Source organism: Piliocolobus tephrosceles, chromosome 19 (genome assembly GCF_002776525.5).
Source record: "Piliocolobus tephrosceles isolate RC106 chromosome 19, ASM277652v3, whole genome shotgun sequence".
In the NCBI taxonomy this organism is placed as follows: Eukaryota; Metazoa; Chordata; class Mammalia; order Primates; family Cercopithecidae; genus Piliocolobus; species Piliocolobus tephrosceles.
Window position 1 is genome coordinate 35913370 of NC_045452.1, and position 19453 is coordinate 35932822.

The following is a 19453-nucleotide window of genomic DNA, read 5'->3' on the forward strand; positions in this document are numbered from 1 at the left end:
GGGTCGGGGGTCCCGGTGGAGCGGATTGCGGGCGGCGGGGGCGGTTCCACACCCCCTAAGGGGCTGGAGAGGTCCGTGGATAGAGTGGGGGCGACAGGCGTGGGAGCAGGTCCCCGCGTCCCGTTGGGACTGGGGGCTCCGCGGGCACGGGTGGAGCCGACCGCGAGCGGCGGGGGCGCTGGTGGGCTCTGAGCGCTGTGCGGCCCCGCAGGTGCGCGCGGAGCCATGGTTATCATGTCCGAGTTCAGCGCGGACCCCGCGGGCCAGGGTCAGGGCCAGCAGAAACCCCTCCGGGTGGGTTTTTACGACATTGAGCGGACCCTGGGCAAAGGCAACTTCGCGGTGGTGAAGCTGGCGCGGCATCGAGTCACCAAAACGCAGGTGCGTGGGGGCAGCGGGACCCAGCCGGCGGGGCCTTCCCACTGGGCCCGGGGCGACCCACCCTCGGCGGGTGGACCCCCTGCAGATTCAGTGCTCCAGGCTTGATTGTCGTGGTGGGTAAACAGTAACCGTTTTTAGTTCGGTAAAGAAAAAAAATGCTTTATGTATTTTATGTGCAAATTTGCACATATATTGGGAGAAAGCAGAGAGGATAAATGGCAAAAAAAGGACCAACCTGAGAGTGCAGTGGTTCATGGACTCAGAGCTAAGCCCTGTAAAGTGAGCCTGCAAATACTTAAGGCACTTACTTAACTCTGATTATTTTAAATAACATTAGTGGTTACTTTGGTTATGTTTTCCCAACTTCTTGTGATCTTTTGTAGACAAAGTGTTGAGAAATTAACTTGCAAAAGATGAAATGTGTAAATTAGGTTGAGGGTTTTTTTAAAAAAACAAAACAAAATATCCTTTTTCTTTTTAAAATCTGTAGGTTGCAATAAAAATAATTGATAAAACACGATTAGATTCAAGCAATTTGGAGAAAATCTATCGTGAGGTTCAGCTGATGAAGCTTCTGAACCATCCACATATCATAAAGCTCTACCAGGTAAGGGGTCAGCTTGCCTTTCTCTGCTAATCCTGGCAAATGTGTTGTATTTTATTTCCAACAACGGAAGTCTGCAATTTCTGAAGGTGGCTTCCCTTTTGGGGGGTGTGTGGAAGTTGGGCATTTGGTTATATAAGGTAAATAGATTGATTTTTATAGGCTGTGCAGATATATTTGCAATTACTGCTTTTGGATCATATTTGAGATTTGCTTCATTAGAATTTTATTTAGTATCCTAACGTGATCCAGTTTTAAATGTGTAGAGATCTGTTGTAAATCTGCTTTACTATGAAAACAGACAAATGCATCTGTAGGTATTGCCACAGGTCACACATTTAGTATAAAAGGACAAATTTGAGTGAAACTGGAAACTTCCACCTTTGCAGATAATTATTAAACTTTAAAGCCAGTTGCTCTTACCGGTTTTCATTAGTTTATTTTTGCAAGGACAGTAGTGAGCATTTGTTTTCCCTATTTAAACTCTTCCATGAAAAACGGAGAGATGAAAATACTTTTCCATAGTAAGAGCAAGGAGCTTGTCATTTAATCCACGCTAGGGACATGCCTTGCCCTATCTGTTGGTTTATTTTGTGACTTAATTTATTTTGTGACTTAATTTGTGTACTCATGTTGAAATTAATAAATCATCAGGAAATAAGTACTAATCTAATTAGAACAGCAAAGCAATCATTTACACCTCCCTAATGATAAATGGCCACTTTTGCAAGGGTGAAATCAAGTCTTGTTGCAGAAGAAGTTCTTTGTGGGTGCTATTTCATCCATTTGTGTTGGGCTGAAGTTCCTCTTAATGATTCGTGTGAAATGGAATGTGAGATGACTCTGGGATGTTGTGTGTGTTTGTGCAATTGGGACGGCTCGGTGTACAGTGTGGTAGGAGAGAGAATTACGATTTGAAATTATCTCCCAAAAGCCTCTGCACTAGATTAAAATAAAAGTAGCAGTATTGGTGGAGCTTGTGTTCACCGTGACGAGTTTGCTCAGCGTCTTTAAGCACAGAATTCATGCCGTATTCACCTGGTTTGTGTTTTGTTTCTGTTGTCATTTTTAAGTTGTGTGCTCCATGGTACTGGTGTACTGCCTGTGCAGCGTGCCCAGCCCATTTCCTCAGGAGTGGGCTGAGCTGGTTTTGTTTCTGACTTTGCTCAAGGCCTGAACCCTAATGGTAGTACCTTCCTTTTCTTCCTGTTCTTCTCCTTTGCCCATTGTGTGCAATTAGCTCGTTAAAGAGACAAAATGCCAGTGTGATTGGTGCTGGAGGTCTTTTCTGGAGATGCATTTTCTTACTGCTGCTATATGTGATTCTTAACTGTTGGGAGATGATAGAATTTAGTGGTGTAGCAATAACTTTTATTCCTCTGGTTTTGACGCTAGTGTCTAATTTTCTTTTCTTTTCTTTCCTCCTGTCTTTTTTTTTTTTTTTTTTTTTTTTTGAGGGGGAGTCTGGCTCTGTCACCCAGGCTGGAAAGCAGTGGCACAATCTCGGCTGACTGCAACTGCCGCCTCCTGGGTTCAAGCGATTCTCCTGCCTCAGCCTCCCAAGTAGCTGGGACCACAGGTGCCCGCCACCACACCGACTAATTTTTTGTATTTTTAGTAGAGATGGGGTTTCACCATTTTAGCCAGGATGGTCTGGATCTCCTGACCTTGTGATGTGCCCACCTCGGCCTCCCAAAGTGCTGGGATTACAAGTGTGAGCCACCGTGCCCGGCCGCTAGTGTCTAATTTTCATTACGCTGGCCGGAGCCCCAGAACCCTGCTGAACGTTTTTAAACTTTCAAAAAGTTTAAACCCTTTGACTTTTAATTCTTTTCCTCCTCCTCTGTTTCTTCAGTTGGGGACAGGGTAAGCAGTGGTCTTAGAGTAATTCCACCACACACAGGGGCGGGGCAGTTAAAATTCTTGCCAAACTGCTAGAATTTATAGAACACTTTTCTTCTAGGTTTACAACTCAAAGCAGCAATCTCTGAAGCATCTTTTCTTTTTTTTTTTTTTTTGAGATGGAGTCTCACTGTTGCCTAAGCTGGAGGGCAGTGGTGCAATCGATCTCAGCTCACTGCAACCTCCACCTCCCAGGTTCAAGCGATTCTCCTGCCTCAGCCTCCCAAGTAGCTGGGACTACAGGCACAGGCCACCAGGCCTGGCTAATTTTTGTATTTTTACTAGAGACGGGGTTTCACCATGTTGGCCAGACTGGTCTCGAACTCCTGACCTCAAATGATCAGCCTGGATAATCCCAAAGTGCTGGGTTTACAAGCGTGAGCCACCGCCTCCAGCACAAAGCATCTTTTTAAAGGAATAACTGTATATTTTGAACCCAAAGAAATCTTTTTTCATAAGAATATACTGTCTCATCCTCTCCAAAATTTTTCAGTACTCACAGACATGTTATATTTTTAAATCTCTTTTTAAGTAAAATAAAGTTATTAATCAGTGAATGAACTTGGAAGGGCTATATTGGCATAGCTGTTGGGTGGCTACATGCTGAGTGATGGGCTGTGCAGTGAGCAGCCCACTGCAGCTGACCTGGCAAAGCTGGGTTCCCACAGCCTCATTCATCCTGTCAATCAAGCAAGTGGGAATGGGATGTGCGTTCTCTATTACTGAGGTGGCTCTGACCATTGACTGGACTCATCTTTTGCCTACCAGGCTTCTATAAAGCCCAGCAGACTTCCAGCAGTCTCCTCCTCTGTAGCCTTCAGAGATCTGTCTCTCCTTTTTTGAGATGGAGTCTCACTCTGTCGCCCAGGTTGGAGTGCAGTGGTACGATCTCGGCTCACTGCAATCTCCGTCTCCCGGGTTCAAACGATCCTCTTGCCTCAGCCTCCTGAGTAGCTGGGATTACAGGCGCCCACCACCTCACCTAGCTAGTTTTTCTATTTTTTGTAGAGATGGGGTCTTGCCATGTTGACCAGGCTGGTCTCGAACTCCTGGGCTCAAGTGATTCTCCTGCCTTGGCCTCCCGAAGCGCTAGGATTACAGGCGTGAGCCACCATGCCCCGGCCTAAGCATTCTCAAATTGTATGTGAGGTGACTTGAATTAAATAGCACCACAGAGAGGAATTCTAACATATTTTGACCTTTTGTGAGAGCAGAGGTATATCAGGATAGGTAAGTCAGTGAGGAATTCACCTCTGATTTTCTAAAGTTGTCTTTATGAGGAGGAATTTCCTGTATTTTTTTTTTTTTTAATTGCAGACATTTTTCTTTTTCTTTACATTTTTAAATGACGAATGCTTTTGTCCTAGAGAAGTTAGAAATCTACTGGGGTTCTGGTGGATTGTTTGTGGCACTGCCTTGTGCCTTTTTTGTGTGGTTAAATGTCAGGTCTTTCTTTTTTAGGTTATGGAAACAAAGGATATGCTTTATATCGTCACTGAATTTGCTAAAAATGGAGAAATGTTTGGTAAGCCACACTCATTTTTAACATCTGCTGAAAACCAGTGGCACGAACGTGTCTGGATTTGCATGGCCAGTGTTTGGGCCACACATCCTAGAACCCCGTGGTGTTCTCCAGGGCCCTCTGGGTGGTGGGCAGGCTTTGCCCTGGAGGCTGTAGCTTTGTTTTGTGGCTCCTCAGATTATTTGACTTCCAACGGGCACCTGAGTGAGAACGAGGCGCGGAAGAAGTTCTGGCAAATACTGTCGGCCGTGGAGTACTGTCATGCCCATCACATCGTCCACCGGGACCTCAAAACCGAGAACCTCCTGCTGGATGGCAACATGGACATCAAGCTGGCAGGCACGGAGGGCCCGGGATGGGATCTGGGACATCAAGCTGGCGGCACGGAGGCCCCGGGGTGGGGGTGCGCCCGCGAGGGGCCCCAGCTTCCCGGCACGTGCCTAAACCACAGCCCTTGCCATTTGCCGTTTAACCTCATCTGTCTGTTTCTTTGCATCTCAGATTTTGGATTTGGGAATTTCTACAAGTCAGGAGAACCTCTGTCCACGTGGTGTGGGAGCCCCCCGTATGCCGCCCCGGAAGTCTTTGAGGGGAAGGAGTATGAAGGCCCCCAGCTGGACATCTGGGTAGGAGCCGCGTGCGCGCAGACCCCCTTCCCGAGGCCGCGTTCCCTGAGGGCGCTGTGTTCCCGGGGGCGCAGGGTTCCCCGGGGGCGCTGCGCTGAGGCTGACATGGCTCCGTGGTCCTCAACAGAGCCTGGGTGTGGTGCTGTACGTCCTGGTCTGCGGTTCTCTCCCCTTTGACGGGCCTAACCTGCCGACGCTGAGACAGCGGGTGCTGGAGGGCCGCTTCCGCATCCCCTTCTTCATGTCCCAAGGTGGGTCATGTGGTCTCGCGTGGGTAGGGGCCCGTGTCTTCTGCAGCCCCTTTGCGGCTGGCTTCTGAGTCCTTGTTGAGTCTGGGAATCAGGCCCAGGTTACTGTGGGCCGCAGGAAAAACGCAGCCCATGGATGTCTTCTCAGTGCCCTATTTCTAGGGTGGACAGGTGTCCTTGCTGCACAGGCTGGTGCCTCATGCCTGCTGTCCCCGCCCAGCACCCACGCCCAGGGCACTGGCATCATCCCTGAGTTCAGTCCACTGGCTGTGGCGCACCCGGTTTTTCTGTGTCCTAAAGATGCCTGTCCATGTGGTGCTCAGGCGCGGGGCATGGCAGAAGGGTGGACCTAAGTGGTTCTCTGTGTGGTGGACACAAAGTATGGGGGCCCCCAGGGGCTGGGTCCCTGGCTGGTGGCACCCCTTGGGTGGCAGGACTGAGCCGATGGCTCCTGCTCCTGGCCCCTGGCATGTCAAACCATGTGGGGCGGTGGGTGGGAGCACAGGTGAGGTCCCGGCTGCCCTGGCTCAGCCTCCTGCGTCTCCGCAGACTGTGAGAGCCTGATCCGCCGCATGCTGGTGGTGGACCCTGCCAGGCGCATCACCATCGCCCAGATCCGGCAGCACCGGTGGATGCGGGCTGAGCCCTGCTTGCCGGGACCCGCCTGCTCCACCTTCTCCGCGCACAGCTACAGCTCCAACCTGGGCGACTACGACGAGCAGGCGCTGGGTATCATGCAGACGCTGGGCGTCGACCGGCAGAGGACGGTGGAGGTGAGCCCGGCCACACTCGCCCTGGCCTCACCCGCAGGGGCTGGGCGGCTGTCTCGGGAAGCATGCACTCACCAGCCGAGTTAAAACGGGAGCGCAGGCTAATTTAGGGGTAGGCTTGTCCACCCCACTAAAGGATATTCTCAGTCACCCAAGAATAACCTGGGAGCGGGTGGACCCTGGGGCTCCCCGCCACCCCGTGCTGACTTCTGCTCCTCTCGTTCCCAGTCACTGCAAAACAGCAGCTATAACCACTTTGCTGCCATTTATTACCTCCTCCTTGAGCGGCTCAAGGAGTATCGGAATGCCCAGTGCACTCGCCCCGGGCCTGCCAGGCAGCCACGACCTCGGAGCTCGGACCTCAGCGGTTTGGAGGTGAGGGGGAGGAGTCTCCTCCCGGACCCCAGGCTCCCTCCACCCTCAGGCACCCTCCCCCGTCAGGCACCAGCGTGGAGGGTGGTTCCTTGCATGGGCACTGGGTCCCAGGCCGTGTGGGGAAGGGGGTGCCAGCTGCCGGGGGCTGGACCCTGCCCAGAGGCCACTTGTCCCTGACTCATCCCCAGGGCTGGCCTGTCATGCCGCCTCCTGGCAGTGCAGCACCAGCACATGGTCCTGAGCCCAGCCTGGCCAGCCAGTGTCCCTCAGTCAGCTGTCACGCCCACCAGCAAGGCAGCTCGCACTCCAGACAGAAGCCAGCTTGTTTCTTCTCTTGATGGCGCTGGTGGTCCCGGAGCCGCTCCCCTGATGGCCTCTTTCCCGTCTGCCAGCTCCAGGTGCCTCAGGAAGGTCTTTCCACTGACCCTTTCCGACCCGCCCTGCTGTGCCCGCAGCCGCAGACCTTGGTGCAGTCTGTCCTGCAGGCCGAGATGGACTGTGAGCTCCAGAACTCGCTGCAGTGGGTGAGTGCCCACAGCGGGTGTGGAGAGGGCTCGCTTCAACCTAGCCCTGGTGCCCCCAGTGCACCCGGGTCACCCGGAGCCCAACAAGTCACTGGCTTGTGTCTCTCCAACTCAGCCCTTGTTCTTCCCGGCGGATGCCAGCTGCGGCGGAGTGTTCCGGCCCCGGCCCGTGTCCCCCAGCAGCCTGCTGGACACAGCCATCAGTGAGGAGGCCAGGCAGGGGCCAGGCCTAGAGGAGGAGCAGGACGCGCAGGAGTCCCTGCCCAGCAGCACGGGCCGGAGGCACACCCTGGCCGAGGTCTCCACCCGCCTCTCCCCGCTCACCGCTCCATGTAAGTGTGCCTGGAGGCCCAGGAGGACACCGGCGGATAGGCTTACAGTCGATGTGAGGGTGGGCTAATTTAGAATGAATGTTTTGCCCGGCAGCCTCTTAGGTTGGACCTCTCAGGATTTGCCATGTGTTTTAATCCCTGAGACCACACAGTTGATGCTTAGAGCCTGCCCTGCATGTGGTTGTTCTGGTGGAGGATACAGTGTAGGGTTTAGCCTCCAGCAGGGTCCTCCCCAGGCCGCCCCGGGTACTGGGAGGGCAGCCCCTTGGCCTGAGGTCCACCTGCAGCTGCACCGTGATGGTGGCCTGCCTTTGGGGCTCCCTGGGCTCTGGTGGCCTCGAGCCCTCTTCCCACCAGGTTGAGGGCAGGGATGGGGAGGCACAGCCATGTGTGCGCAGCAGGGGCGGGGGAGCCCGTACTGCAGCATCAAAGGCGCCGTTCTCCTCCCACAGGTATAGTCGTCTCGCCCTCCGCCTCAGCAAGTCCTGCAGAGGGAACCAGCTCTGACAGTTGTCTGACCTCCTCTGCAAGCAGAAGCCCTGTGGGGCTCAGTGGCACCCCAGCCACTCAGGGGCTGTTGGGCACCTGCTCCCCAGTCAGGCTGGCCTCACCCTTCCTGGGGTCGCAGTCTGCCACCCCAGTGCTGCAGACTCAGGGGGGCTTGGCAGGAGCTGTTCTGCTCCCTGTCAGCTTCCAGGAGGGACGGCGGGCGTCGGACACCTCACTGACTCAGGGTGAGCCACGCTCCTCACACACGCACCTCCACCTTCCCCGGGGAACCGTGTGTGTCTCTGGCAGCACGTGACTCTGTCCCCCTGTTCTCCACCGGGGCTGTGTGGGACTCTCAGTGCTCTGGTGGCTCGGGGGGTTACGGCCTGCTGGGGTGGAGACATACGTGGGTCCCTGAGCACGTGGCCTCTGTGGCTGGTTCTGAAAGCACAGGAGACAGTTCTGTTGGGCAGCACCTCCCGATGGAGGAAGCATGGGGTCAGGGAGGGCCTTGGCTGCCAGCTGCCTCCTCGCCACCCCGGGGCTTGGGTGCCAGACTCCTGTCCGGCCATGCTTATGTCACCCGTCCTTTCCTTACCCCCCACCTGAGGCTTGGAGACCCCCTAAGCCAAGGGCTGTGGATGCTGGGCTGGGAGCCAGGAGGCCATTGACCTCCTGATTTGCTCTCCCCACAGGGCTGAAGGCCTTTCGGCAGCAGCTGAGGAAGACCACGCGGACCAAAGGGTTTCTGGGACTGAACAAAATCAAGGGGCTGGCTCGCCAGATGTGCCAGGCCCCTGCCAGCCGGGCCAGCAGGGGCGGCCTGAGCCCCTTCCATGCCCCTGCACAGAGCCCAGGCCTGCACGGCGTTGCAGCCGGCAGCCGGGAGGGCCGGAGCCTGCTGGAGGAGGTGCTAGAACAGCAGAGGTAGGGCCTGCCCCCGTCCTGGGACCATGGGTGGACACACGGCAGGTTGTCTCCTTCAGGAACCTCATCTGCTAAGCGGTCCCCTCCTCTGTGTAGCCCAGTGCGCACCCCCGCCCCCAGCCAGGGAGGCGTGTGGGGCACAGGTCCTCGGTGCTGAGCCATGGGGTGCAGAAGCGGGTGTGTCTTTTAAAGTCCCTCGGTGGGTGAAGGTGGCGGGGAGTGAGAACGCCCTGTGGCCACATCTCTGAGCTGCTGAGAAGCCAGGTGGAGAAAGAAAGGTGGGGAGCAGTCAGGGATCAGCCATGCACCTGCCCTCAGCAGCCGCAGCTGGCAGCTCCACGGGCGGGCCCCACCACACGGGCACTTGGAAACCTGAGAACCCTGCGAGCCGGCGCAGTGAGCGCCTGTCCTCTGTTCCCACAGGCTGCTCCAGTTACAGCACCATCCGGCCGCTGCGCCCGGCTGCTCACAGGCCCCCCAGCCAGCCCCCGCCCAGTTTGTGATCGCCCCCTGTGATGGCCCTGGGGCTGCCCCGCTCCCCAGCACTCTCCTCGTGTCGGGGCTCCCGCTGCTGCCGTCCCCACTCCTGCAGACCGGCGTCTCCCCAGTGGCCTCGGCGGCGCAGCTCCTGGACACACACCTGCACATTGGCGCCGGCCCCACCACCCTCCCCGCTGCGCCCCCACCACGCCTGGCAAGGCTGGCCCCAGGTTGTGAGCCCCTGGGGCTGCTGCAGGGGGACTGTGAGATGGAGGACCTGACGCCCTGCCCCCTGGGGACCTTTGTCCTGGTGCAGTGAGGGCAGCCCTGCGTCCTGGCGCGGACACTGACTTACAAGCAATAACTTCAGAGTAGGTGAAGATGTCTGGACTCAAAGCCAAGAACTTTCTAGAAGCGAAATAAGCAATACGTTAGGTGTTTTGGCTTTTTAGTTTATTTTAGTTTTATTTTTTTCTTGCACTGAGTGACCTCAACTTTGAGTAGGGACTGGAAACTTTAGGAAGAAAGAGAATTGAGGGGCGTGTCTTGGGGGCGGGGGCGGGGGCGGGAGGGGATCTGGGTGGAGGGAACACACCTGCAGTGCCGGGGTGTGGGGCTCTCGGCCCCTCTCTCTGGGTTCCTCGTGGTTGAGATGATTACCTCGGACATCCACGGAAACGAGCGGCCGCATCGTTGTCCGCTTGTGTGTGTGTGTGCGCGCGCACACGTGCATTGATGACTATCCATTTCTTTAGTTAACACTCTCCACTTCCTGATGTATGCTTTAATGAAAACTGTGAACTTTCCGCTTCATGTATTGGTTTTAAAGCAGCTCTAAGTGGTCAGCCCAGGCGAGGATCACCTACAGATTCTAGGAATTCTCTCCCCTGAAATCAAAACCTGGAAGACACGTTTTTCTTATTTTAGATGAGAAGTTTTATAAACTGCTCAAGAGTTAGTTTTCCAGGACTCTTTGGAGGAACCGCAGGAAGAACCTCAAAGAGGGCAGCGGTGACTTCAAAGTGCTGGGGACTCTGTCCTGAGGGTCACTTGGCCCTGAGCCCCCAGGCGGCCTTGCAGAAGCCCAGAAACTTCTTCCTGTTGCACCTCCCGTTTCCGCTGCTGATGACGTTTATGCATTTCATGATGGAGTCCAACAAGAACACCTGACTTGGGTGAAGTTGTGCAATGTCGGAGGCTGACTGCAGGGCTGGGCAGCTGGAGACGGGCTCAGGGCTCAGGGCTCAGGGCCATGCCTGCCTGGCCCGGGACCCCCCCGACCGCCCTGACCACCCCTACCTGGGCTCTTCTTTGGCTTTTGTTCAAGGAAGGTAAAGTGAGAGGTTTAGGTCAGTGTTTTCAAGTTTTTGTTTCTTTTTTTAAAGCAAATCCTGTACATGTATCTACACGGGAGACAGGTAAACACTACTTATTTGTTATATTTTGTACTACACGTTTGTGTTCCAGGTTTAAGCTTCCCTCAGTCATGTTGTTAAGAAGCGTCCCTGTCAGCACAGGTGTGCGTTGAGGAAGGCGCCCCAGGGCCTTCCCTCCCTCAGCACTGGGGTGGAGGCCGCAGGAGGGGGCGGCCCTTACCTGGCAGGTCCGGGCGCACCTCTGGCAGGTGGACTCCGTGGGGCTCCACCAGCCAGAAGCCTCTGGAAGGCAACAAAGGCAGTGCTGCTCCCACTCGCCCTGAGTCCAGTCCCCACCCCTGAACCCAGCCCAGGTGCCTTCAGCTACTTCGGCTTCTTACACCCTGCAGTGTTAAACAGAGGCATTGAGAAAGGGGAAAGGCGGGTATTTTCAAAAGCCAAAGATTGACCCAGTTACTTGAGGGTAGGGAGGCGCGCCCAGTGCAGGAGGCTGCATCCCTGGGCTGCCGGTGCCCACCGGGGGCTGTGCCTGTGCCGTGCCTCAGGGAAGCTGGCTGCCCCCGTTCCTGCTGCTGCTGCTGCTCTGTGGCTGTTTGAAAGACTGGACGAGAGGCTGGCTGGAGGGCAGACCTGGTGCCTTGCCGCAGAGAAAACACCAAAGTCTCCTGTTCGCTCATAAAGAAGTTTTTGGGGTGGGAGAGAATCCAGACCATCTTGGGGCAGCCAGGCCCTTGCCTTCATTTTTACAGAGGTAGCACAATTGATTCCAACACAAAACCCCTTCCCCTTTTTAAAATGACTTCTGTTCTAATGCCATAGATCAAAGGCCTCAGAAACCATTGTGTGTTTCCTCTTTGAAGCAATGACAAGCACTTTACTTTCACAGTGGTTTTTGTTTCTTCTTATTGCTGTAGAACCTCTTTTGGAGGATGTTAAAGGCGTGTTTTTCTTGTTTTTTTTAAGAGTGTGTGCTATGTGTTTTGTAGATTTCTTGACAGTGCTGTAATACAGACGGCGACGCAACAGCCTATTTAAAGACACTACGTGATCTGATTGAGATGTACATAGTTTGTTTTTTTTTACCATAACTGAATTATTTTATCTCTTATATTAACATGAGAAATGTATGCCAAATGATTAGTTCATGTATGTTTTTTAATTTAATATTTAAATAAAACATTTGGAAGGAAAAAACCTTGACTTTTCCCCTTCCTGTCTCATTTCTCTGGGAGCTCTTTCCTTCTGAGCGGCTTCCCTGAGAGGCCACATCCTCCAGGCTTGTGGAAGTTTCAGATATTAAAGTGGAGGGCGCGGTGCCAACTCCTGCGTTCTACCTCACCGCAGGGAACTAGTGGCCTTCCGTCTAAAGAGGACCCCTCCCGCTGTGGCAGCCACAGGTGGCCCCGTGGTCTGCCCCCTCCTCAGGATTCTTCCCCAGTGGCCAGGCTCAGTCACTGAAAGTCTCAGCACCGCCTGGGGCTGCCGGCACCATCCATCCTTAACCCGTCCTCCGCCAGGTTCTCTGAGCCGGTTATAAATTAAGCAGTTGGAAGAATCTCGCAGCCAAACCATTTCCTGGTCTCTAAAAGGCTTCATCACCTTCCAGCGATAGGGCACGCATTGCTGCTTATAAGAACAAATGATTCATTCATGTTGGCACCTGGTGGATATTTTGGTTAAAAAAAAGCTCTTCAACCTCTCCGCTCCCATTAAGGTGTCACTACTGAAGTGGACCCCTTGGGCACTGTTGGTGGGAGGGTCAAAGGCGCAGCCTTTGTGGAAAGCCGTGTACCCGCTCCTCAAAACACTCGAACCACCACATGATCTGGCCGCTCCTCCTAATGGTACGTACCCCGAAGAACTGAAGGCAGGGTCGGGAGAGGTTTGTACACCCACGTTCACAGCAGCATGACGACAGCCATACTAGGAGGCAGCCCGAGGGGCCGTCAGCTGACGAAGGGATCAAGAAGATGTGGTCCACGCCGGCAGTGGAATAGGCCTCAGCCTTACAAAAGGCAAGCCCAGCACGGCCTGCAGCGAGGATGGACCCTGAGGATGCTGTGCTCAGTGGAACAAGCCAGTCATAAAAGAACACACACGCGAGGTCCCTAGAGGGCTCAGATTCACAGAGACAGAAGGTGGTGTGGGGGACGCTGGGGGCTGGGGGAGGGGCTGCTGAGCCAGAGATGAATGGGTTGGAATTGCAGTTTAAGAGGATGAAAAGTTCTGGAGTTGGGCAGTGGTGATGGGTACATAACAATATGAACGTTCTTAATGCCACTCAACTGTGTACCCCAAAATGGTTAAAATGATAAATTTTATGTGTATTTTACTACTTTTTTTTTTTTTTTTTTTTTTAGCCTTGCTTTGTCACCCAGGCTGGAGTGCAGTGGCATGATCTCAGCTCACGGCAACCTCCGTCTCCTGGGTTCAAGCGATTCTCCTGCCTCAGCCTCCTGAGTAGCTGGGATGAGAGGCTCCCACCACGATGCCGGGCTAATTTTTGTATTTTTAGTAGAGATGAGGTTCCACCATGTTGGCCAGGCTGGTCTCAAAACTCCTGACCTCAAGTGATCTGCCCATCTCAGCCTCCCAAAGTGAGGAGATTACAAGCGTGAGCCATTGCACCCGGCCCACCATTTTTTAAAGAAGAAAATGAAGTTTTCTCTCAAGCGGGCAGATGCCCAGTGAGTGGACAACAGTTCTGACGAGGAAAGCAGGCAGGAGCCGTGGGCTGAGGTGGGGGCACAGGGCAGGCCACTGTCGGTGGTGAGGCTGGCCGGGCATAAGTGTGGCCAGGGCCAGCCTGATGGTTCCCGCAGCCCTGCTCAGACAGGGCGTCCTGGCCCTCGGGGGAGCCTGCCCTGTGACGGCCCCTCAGGCAGCTGGGTGGTGGGAGAGGCCAGGGGTAGGGCTCATTGTCCTCTGAGTCATCTCTGCAGTTTTGCTGCCTCTAAGAACAGAGCATTAGCCTCTGAGATCCTGGCGGTGGCTGGCGCTGGCTTAGTGGCTTGAGTGACAGGGAAGCCAAACCGGAGCTCAGCACTCCTGAGCAAGCTGAGGCCCCTGTTCGGGCCATGCCTGTGTGGGGGAATCTGGCAGGGGAACTGGGGGCCCACGAAGCTGCTCTTTATCCACGTAGCCTCGTCATCCTGCTCAGAGCCGGGCCGCCTCGGGACACCGAGGTTGGGCTGTGTGGCATCCGCTGAACAAGATGCTGGGCGGCTGTGCTGAGGGCACCTGTGTTTGTTGTTTGGGAGTGTGGAGCCTTAGAAAGCAGGAACCTTGAGTCAGACCCTCTTGTGCATGTGAATTCAGGGTGTGACCTGCCCGTGTCTCAGCTCCTCCACCCAGTGGTCAGCTCCTGGTGGGAACGACCGAGTCTCATGGTGCCCCAGGGGACCGAAGCAGCCCCAGCAGGTAGCAGCTCCCTGACACACAGCACTGGCAAAACCATCCCTGCGTCTCCCATGCTTGGGCCCTTCTTCCCAGACTCGTGATGGTGGCAACAATGATGGTGAAGGTGACGGTAATAAAGGCTTAGACATTTCAGGTTGCAAGTTGGAGCCCCGCTTGGGGAGCCTCCCGCAGGCCTTGTAGGACCCCAGAATTCTGCCCTGGGCTCCTTGATCTGCTCCTGAGTCATTTCAGTCCCTCTGCTGGGGAGATTCCAACGGGTAGAGGGAGCTGGCCACACCCATGGGTGTGTTTGCCCCTTGCCTGAGGGTCCCTCCACGGCCCCTCGCCCAGCTCTGGCACCGTGAGTGTCCCCCACCCACCCCGGGTGTTTTGCAGGATGTTCTGATTGAGAACATGTTCCTTCCTGCTGGGACTTGGCTGGGCTGAGCCGGGCCCTGGCGCACGCTCGGCGCAGCCCTAGTACTCGATGGCACTTCTGAGCCATGCAGGGCTCTGGGGTTCTGAGACTTTCTTTTTCAGTCTGGTGAGGGGCCAGGTACTGCCTGGAGCTTTAACTGAAGCGAACCAAGTGACTGTCTTGTCCTTGCTAATACAGGACGGAGGCTTGCCCAGCCAGCTGACGTGCAGAGTGGCACGGTGGCTGAGAACGTGGCACGGTGGCTGAGAACGTGGCCTCCTTGGCTGCAAGCCTGGGTTTGCGTTCTGGCGCTGCAGCTTACCAGCCCTTCGTTGTTGATGCCATGGCCACACGTGCTTCGGGTCAGCAGGCCGCTCCCGTGACAAGGGCACCATACTCAGGGTGCACAGTGGGCCCTGAGGAGACATGGTGGCGTCCCCAAGCACCATCCCCAGCAAGAACGGGGCCAGACACCCTACAGGGAAGAAGCACTGTGGCTGATCAGATTGTTGGCCACCCGGCCACCTGCTTATTCCGTCGTGGACGCACCTCCTCTCGCAGGGGTGGGAGCGGAGGCCTTCGCCTGGAGGCGCCTGGGCCCGGCCTCTGTGCTTTTCTGTCCGCCCAAACCGGTGGCGCTCTCCTCGCCAGGCGCGGGATAGGAAGGAGGCTTTCTGGAGGCTTTCAGAAATACTGTCTCCCAGGAACGGGACTGGCTTCTCGGGGTGGGGGTGGGGAGAGAGGGGATGCCCCAGCCAGAGCGAGGTCCCTGGGGCGAGCCTGGAGGGAGCTGAGGGAAGTTCCACCTGTTTCTGCACGTGCTGGCCTCCCTTGGAGGCAGGAACTGAATCTGACTTAAGAGGAACTGACTCGCTTGGGGTGGAAGAAATAGAGTTGGCCTCTTAGTTTTCCTCCCGGAATAACCCCAGGGTGTTGAGGCGGCTGGTGCGGGCTTGAGTGAGCACAGCTGCCCTGCCTGTGGCCCCACCTCTGATCTTAGGAGAAGTCTGCTGTTCAGAGCCGGGTGGGTCCTGAGGAAGGTGTCCAGGTCTGTCTCTTCAGACAGCAGGAGGGCTGCGCTCCGGACTCCTGCCTGTGCAGCTGGTGTGGCTGCCTGGCAGAGAAGAGAGAGGAGGAGAGGGAAGGGGGGGGGGGGGAAAGAGAGAGAACGGAGGGAGGCAGCAGGGGAATGTTCAGTTCCTTTCCTCAGGGGAACTGCTGGGGTCTTGGTCTGACTCACTTTTTTCTAATTATTATTATTTCACTTATTTGAATGTGATTTCTGTTAAAAGAAAAAAGAAAGAAAGAGAAAGAGAGAAAGAAAGAAAGAGGAGAGAGAGAGAGAAAGACAGAAAGAAAGAAAGAAAGAAAGGAAAGAAGGAAAGAAGGAAAGAGAAAGAAAGAGAAAGAAAGAAAGCGACTTAGAAAAAGTACTCAGGGAACCTAGGTGGCCAGAAATGCTCCATTCCCCTTTTGTCCTTTGCAGTGTTCTGGGCTGGAATGAATGGGCTTTCCCAGCAGATTTTAGGGGCTTTTCTTTGAAATTTGAAGGGGAAGGTACCTTCCTGTGATCACAGAGCGTGCTCCCTTCGAGTCAAGAGGTTAAGTGAAAAGCCCGGGGCTCTGGGTTCCGGGGGGATGGGGGGAGGGGGCGGAAGACTGTGAGGCGCAGGGGAGAACGCAAATCCGTCCCAGCAGAAATGTGCCCCAGAACAAATCCGCCCCACTGAGCTTCCAGTGACCTGAACCAAATGCATCGTCTCTGGCGCAAAGTTCAAGGAGTTCTGCCAGGCACCCACCTGGGTCACCACCGTCAGAATCCACGCACAGAGCACGCCTGTCACCCAGAAAACTCCCCTGGGCTCGCCACCCCGCGCCCTTGGCGTGCTCCCGGCCCCGGGCAACGGATGACCTGCTTCCTGTCCCTGGGTGTGGGTTTGCATTTTCCAGAATTCCTCGGAATGGAATCAGACAGCGTGCGCTCCTGATGGGCTTGGCTTGTCTCCGCATAGTTACGTGGCTTCCTCCACGTGCCACGCATTAGCAACTCATTCCTGTTTCCTGTTGAGTCGTGTTCCGTGGTGGGGAAGGCCGCTGTTTGTTTATCCACTCGCCTGGTGATGGACGTTCGGGTGGTTCCCGGCATGGGGTGATTATAAACGAGGTTGCTATGCGTCCTGGTGTGGACGTATCTCATTTCTCTTGGGTAATGCAGGCCAAGGTGCAGAGGCTGGCTCGTGTGGCGTGAGAGCAACTCACCGGACAAAAGCCGCCCAGCTGCTCTCCAAGGTGGCTGCTCCTGTTTGCATTCCTGCCCACCACGTATGAGAGTTCCAGGTGCCCCAACCCTCACCGACACTTGGCGTTGTCAGTATTTTAAATTTTAGCCACTTGCATAGTCTGTCGTGGCATCTTATCATGATTTTATCTTGCATTTTCCTGATGACTGGTGATGTTTCCCATCTTGTAATTAGCCATTCTATTTTTCATATTTATTTGCATCTTTGCTGGGTGTTTTTATGTTTTTTGAGACAGGGTCTCGCTCTGTCACCCAGGCTGGAATGCAGTGGTGCCATCTGGGTTCACTGCAACCTCTGTCTCTTGGGGTCAATCAATCCTCCCATTTCAGCCTCCCGAGTAGCCGGAACTACAGACATGCGCCACCGTGCCTGGCTAATTTTTGTATGTTATTCTGGGTAGAGAAGGGGTTTCGTGATGTTGCCTAGGCTGGTCTTGAACTCCTGGGCTAAAGTGATCCTCCAGCCTCCCAAAGTGCTGGGATTACCGGCATGAGTCCCCGTGCCCCACCTTTGCTAATTTTTATTGCGTTGTTTGAATTCGTATTATTGAATTGTAGGAGTTCCTTATATTATGAAACCAAGTCCCTTTGTCACATGGGTGTATGGGTCTGTACCCCCTCCTCACGCCACACACAGAATATTTCTCTCCATTGTGGCTTGCCTTTCATTTGAAGAGTGACGAGTTGAAGGTTTTGATTGTTACGAAGTCCGGCTGATCATTTTATCTTCTGCAGCTGGTGCTTTCTGAGTCCTATCCAAGAAAGCTCTATCTACGCTGGTGTTGGGGGCTCTCCTGCGTGCCCTTTCAGTGCGTTTATGCTTTCAGCCTTCATGTCTATAGCTCTGTCCACTTTGAGTTGATTTTTGCCTCTGGTTCGGGATAGCAGTTGAGGTTCATTTTTATTTTATTTTATTTCTGTGGATAACCAGTTGTTCCAGCGCCATTTACTGAATGACTCTGCTTTGCCCATTGAGTTAATATGACACATTTGTGAGAAATCAAGTAACCATCAACTCGAGAATCTGCTTTTGGGCTCTGCTGTGTTCTGCTGATCTGTTCTGTGGCACAGCACGTGTCTTTTTTTTTTTTTTTTTTTCCACCCAGGCTGGAGTACAGTGGCACGATCTCGGCTCACTGCAAGCTCCACCTTCCGGGTTCACACCATTCTCCTGCCTCAGCCTGCCGAGTAGCTGGGACTACAGGCGCCCACCACCACGCCCAGCTAATTTTTTGTAATTTTAGTAGAGACGGGGTTTCACCGTGTTAACCAGAATGGTCTGGATCTCCTGACCTTGTGATCTGCCCGCCTCAGCCTGGGATTACAGGCGTGAGCCACTGCACCTGGCCAGCACAGCACATGTCTTCATTATTCTTATCCTCATAGCTTAAATCTTGATGAAACCAAGTAGTAGAAATCACCTAATTTTGTTCTTTCTCTAAACTATTTTTGCTTTTTTAGGTCTTTTACATTTCCGTATACATTTTAGAATCAGCTTGTCAATTTCTGCACCTTGTATTGATTCTAACGACTTGTGTAGGATTGTTATTATTTCTTTCTTGAATGTTTGAGTCCCTAAATGCTTCTTTCAATCACAGAAGGCATTTGGAGCTAGAGTTTCTTAGTCAGAAGGTTTTGAATCCCAAATTCAGTTTCTTCAGTAGGTTGAGAGCCATTCAGATCTGGGATTTCATTTTTGAGTGAGTTTGGAAGTTCGTGTCTGTCACGGCACATGCTCCTGTCCTCTGGGATGTCAGGTCTCTTGGTGTAAAGTCCACAATATCACAATATTCTCTCTCTCTCTCTTTTTTTTTTTTTTGGTTTTGTTGTTTTTTGAGATGGAGTCTTGCTTGCTCTGTTGCGCAAGCTAGAGTGCAGTGGGGCGCTCTCGGCTCACTGCAAATTCCACCTCCCAGGTTCAAGCGATTTTCCTGCCTCAGCCTCCAGAATAGCTGGTATTACAGGTGGCTGCCACCACACCCAGCTAATTTTTGTATTCTCAGTAGAGACAGGGTTTCACCATATTGTACAGGCTGGTCACGACCTCCTGACCTCAGGTGATCTGCCCACCTCAGCCTCTCAAAGTGTTAGGATTACAGGGGTGAGCCACCACGCCTGGTCTACAGTATTCCTTTATTACCTTTCTGTTGTGTGGAATCTGTGCCAATGTCTTCCATCTGATTTCTGATATTAAAGATCTGTATTTACTCTCTTTTATCTTTTTGATTGGAAGTTTACCAAATTGTTTTAATTTTCCAAGATCCACCCTTGGGTTCCATGGATTTGCTTTATTGCTTATTCATTTTCTATGTAACTGAGTTCCTCTCTTTATTATCACCCTTTTCTACTTTGAGTTGAATTTTCTCTTCTCTAGCTTTTTGAAAGATCAAATCATTGATTTTATATCTTGTTTCTGATATAAACACTTAAAACTCTGATTTCTCTAGAAGCACAACTTTAGTTACATCCTGTATATTTTGGTGTGTTGTGTTTTTATTTTCATTTAGTTCAAAACGTTTTCTGTTTTTAGGCCAGGAGTGGTGGCTCATCCTGTAATCCCAGCACTTTGGGAAGCTGAGGCAGGTGCATCACCTGAGGTCAGGAGTTTGAGACCAGCCTGGCCAACATGGTCAAACCCTGTGTCTACTAAAAATACAGAAGTTAGCCAGCTGTGGTGGCATGCACCCGTCATCCCAGCTACTTGGGAGGCTGAGGCAGGAGAATCACTTGAACCTGGGAAGCAGAGGTTGCAGTGAGCCGAGATCGCACCACTGCACTCCA

The 19453-nt window shown here is 53.5% G+C and overlaps 1 protein-coding gene across 3 annotated transcripts; it reads left to right on the plus strand.

The window, feature by feature from the left end:
* The first annotated feature begins 55 nt into the window (after positions 1–55).
* Positions 56–11750, plus strand: SIK1 (salt inducible kinase 1). Of its 3 annotated transcripts, none has more exons than XM_023192269.1 (13): positions 57–381; positions 872–988; positions 4349–4412; positions 4587–4748; positions 4911–5035; positions 5163–5286; positions 5833–6056; positions 6282–6428; positions 6821–6952; positions 7068–7284; positions 7737–8018; positions 8469–8700; positions 9124–11750. In XM_023192269.1, the coding sequence occupies exons 1-13, from the start codon at positions 226–228 to the stop codon at positions 9497–9499; spliced, it is 2358 nt and encodes a 785-aa protein (XP_023048037.1). In that variant the 5' UTR covers positions 57–225; the 3' UTR covers positions 9500–11750. The 3 variants fall into 3 exon arrangements, with proteins under 3 accessions (XP_023048049.1, XP_023048037.1, XP_023048046.1); XM_023192278.2 differs by having other exon boundaries at positions 216–381; positions 6827–6952; XM_023192281.2 differs by lacking the exon at positions 9124–11750 and having other exon boundaries at positions 56–381; positions 8469–9116.
* The last annotated feature ends 7703 nt before the right edge of the window (positions 11751–19453 follow it).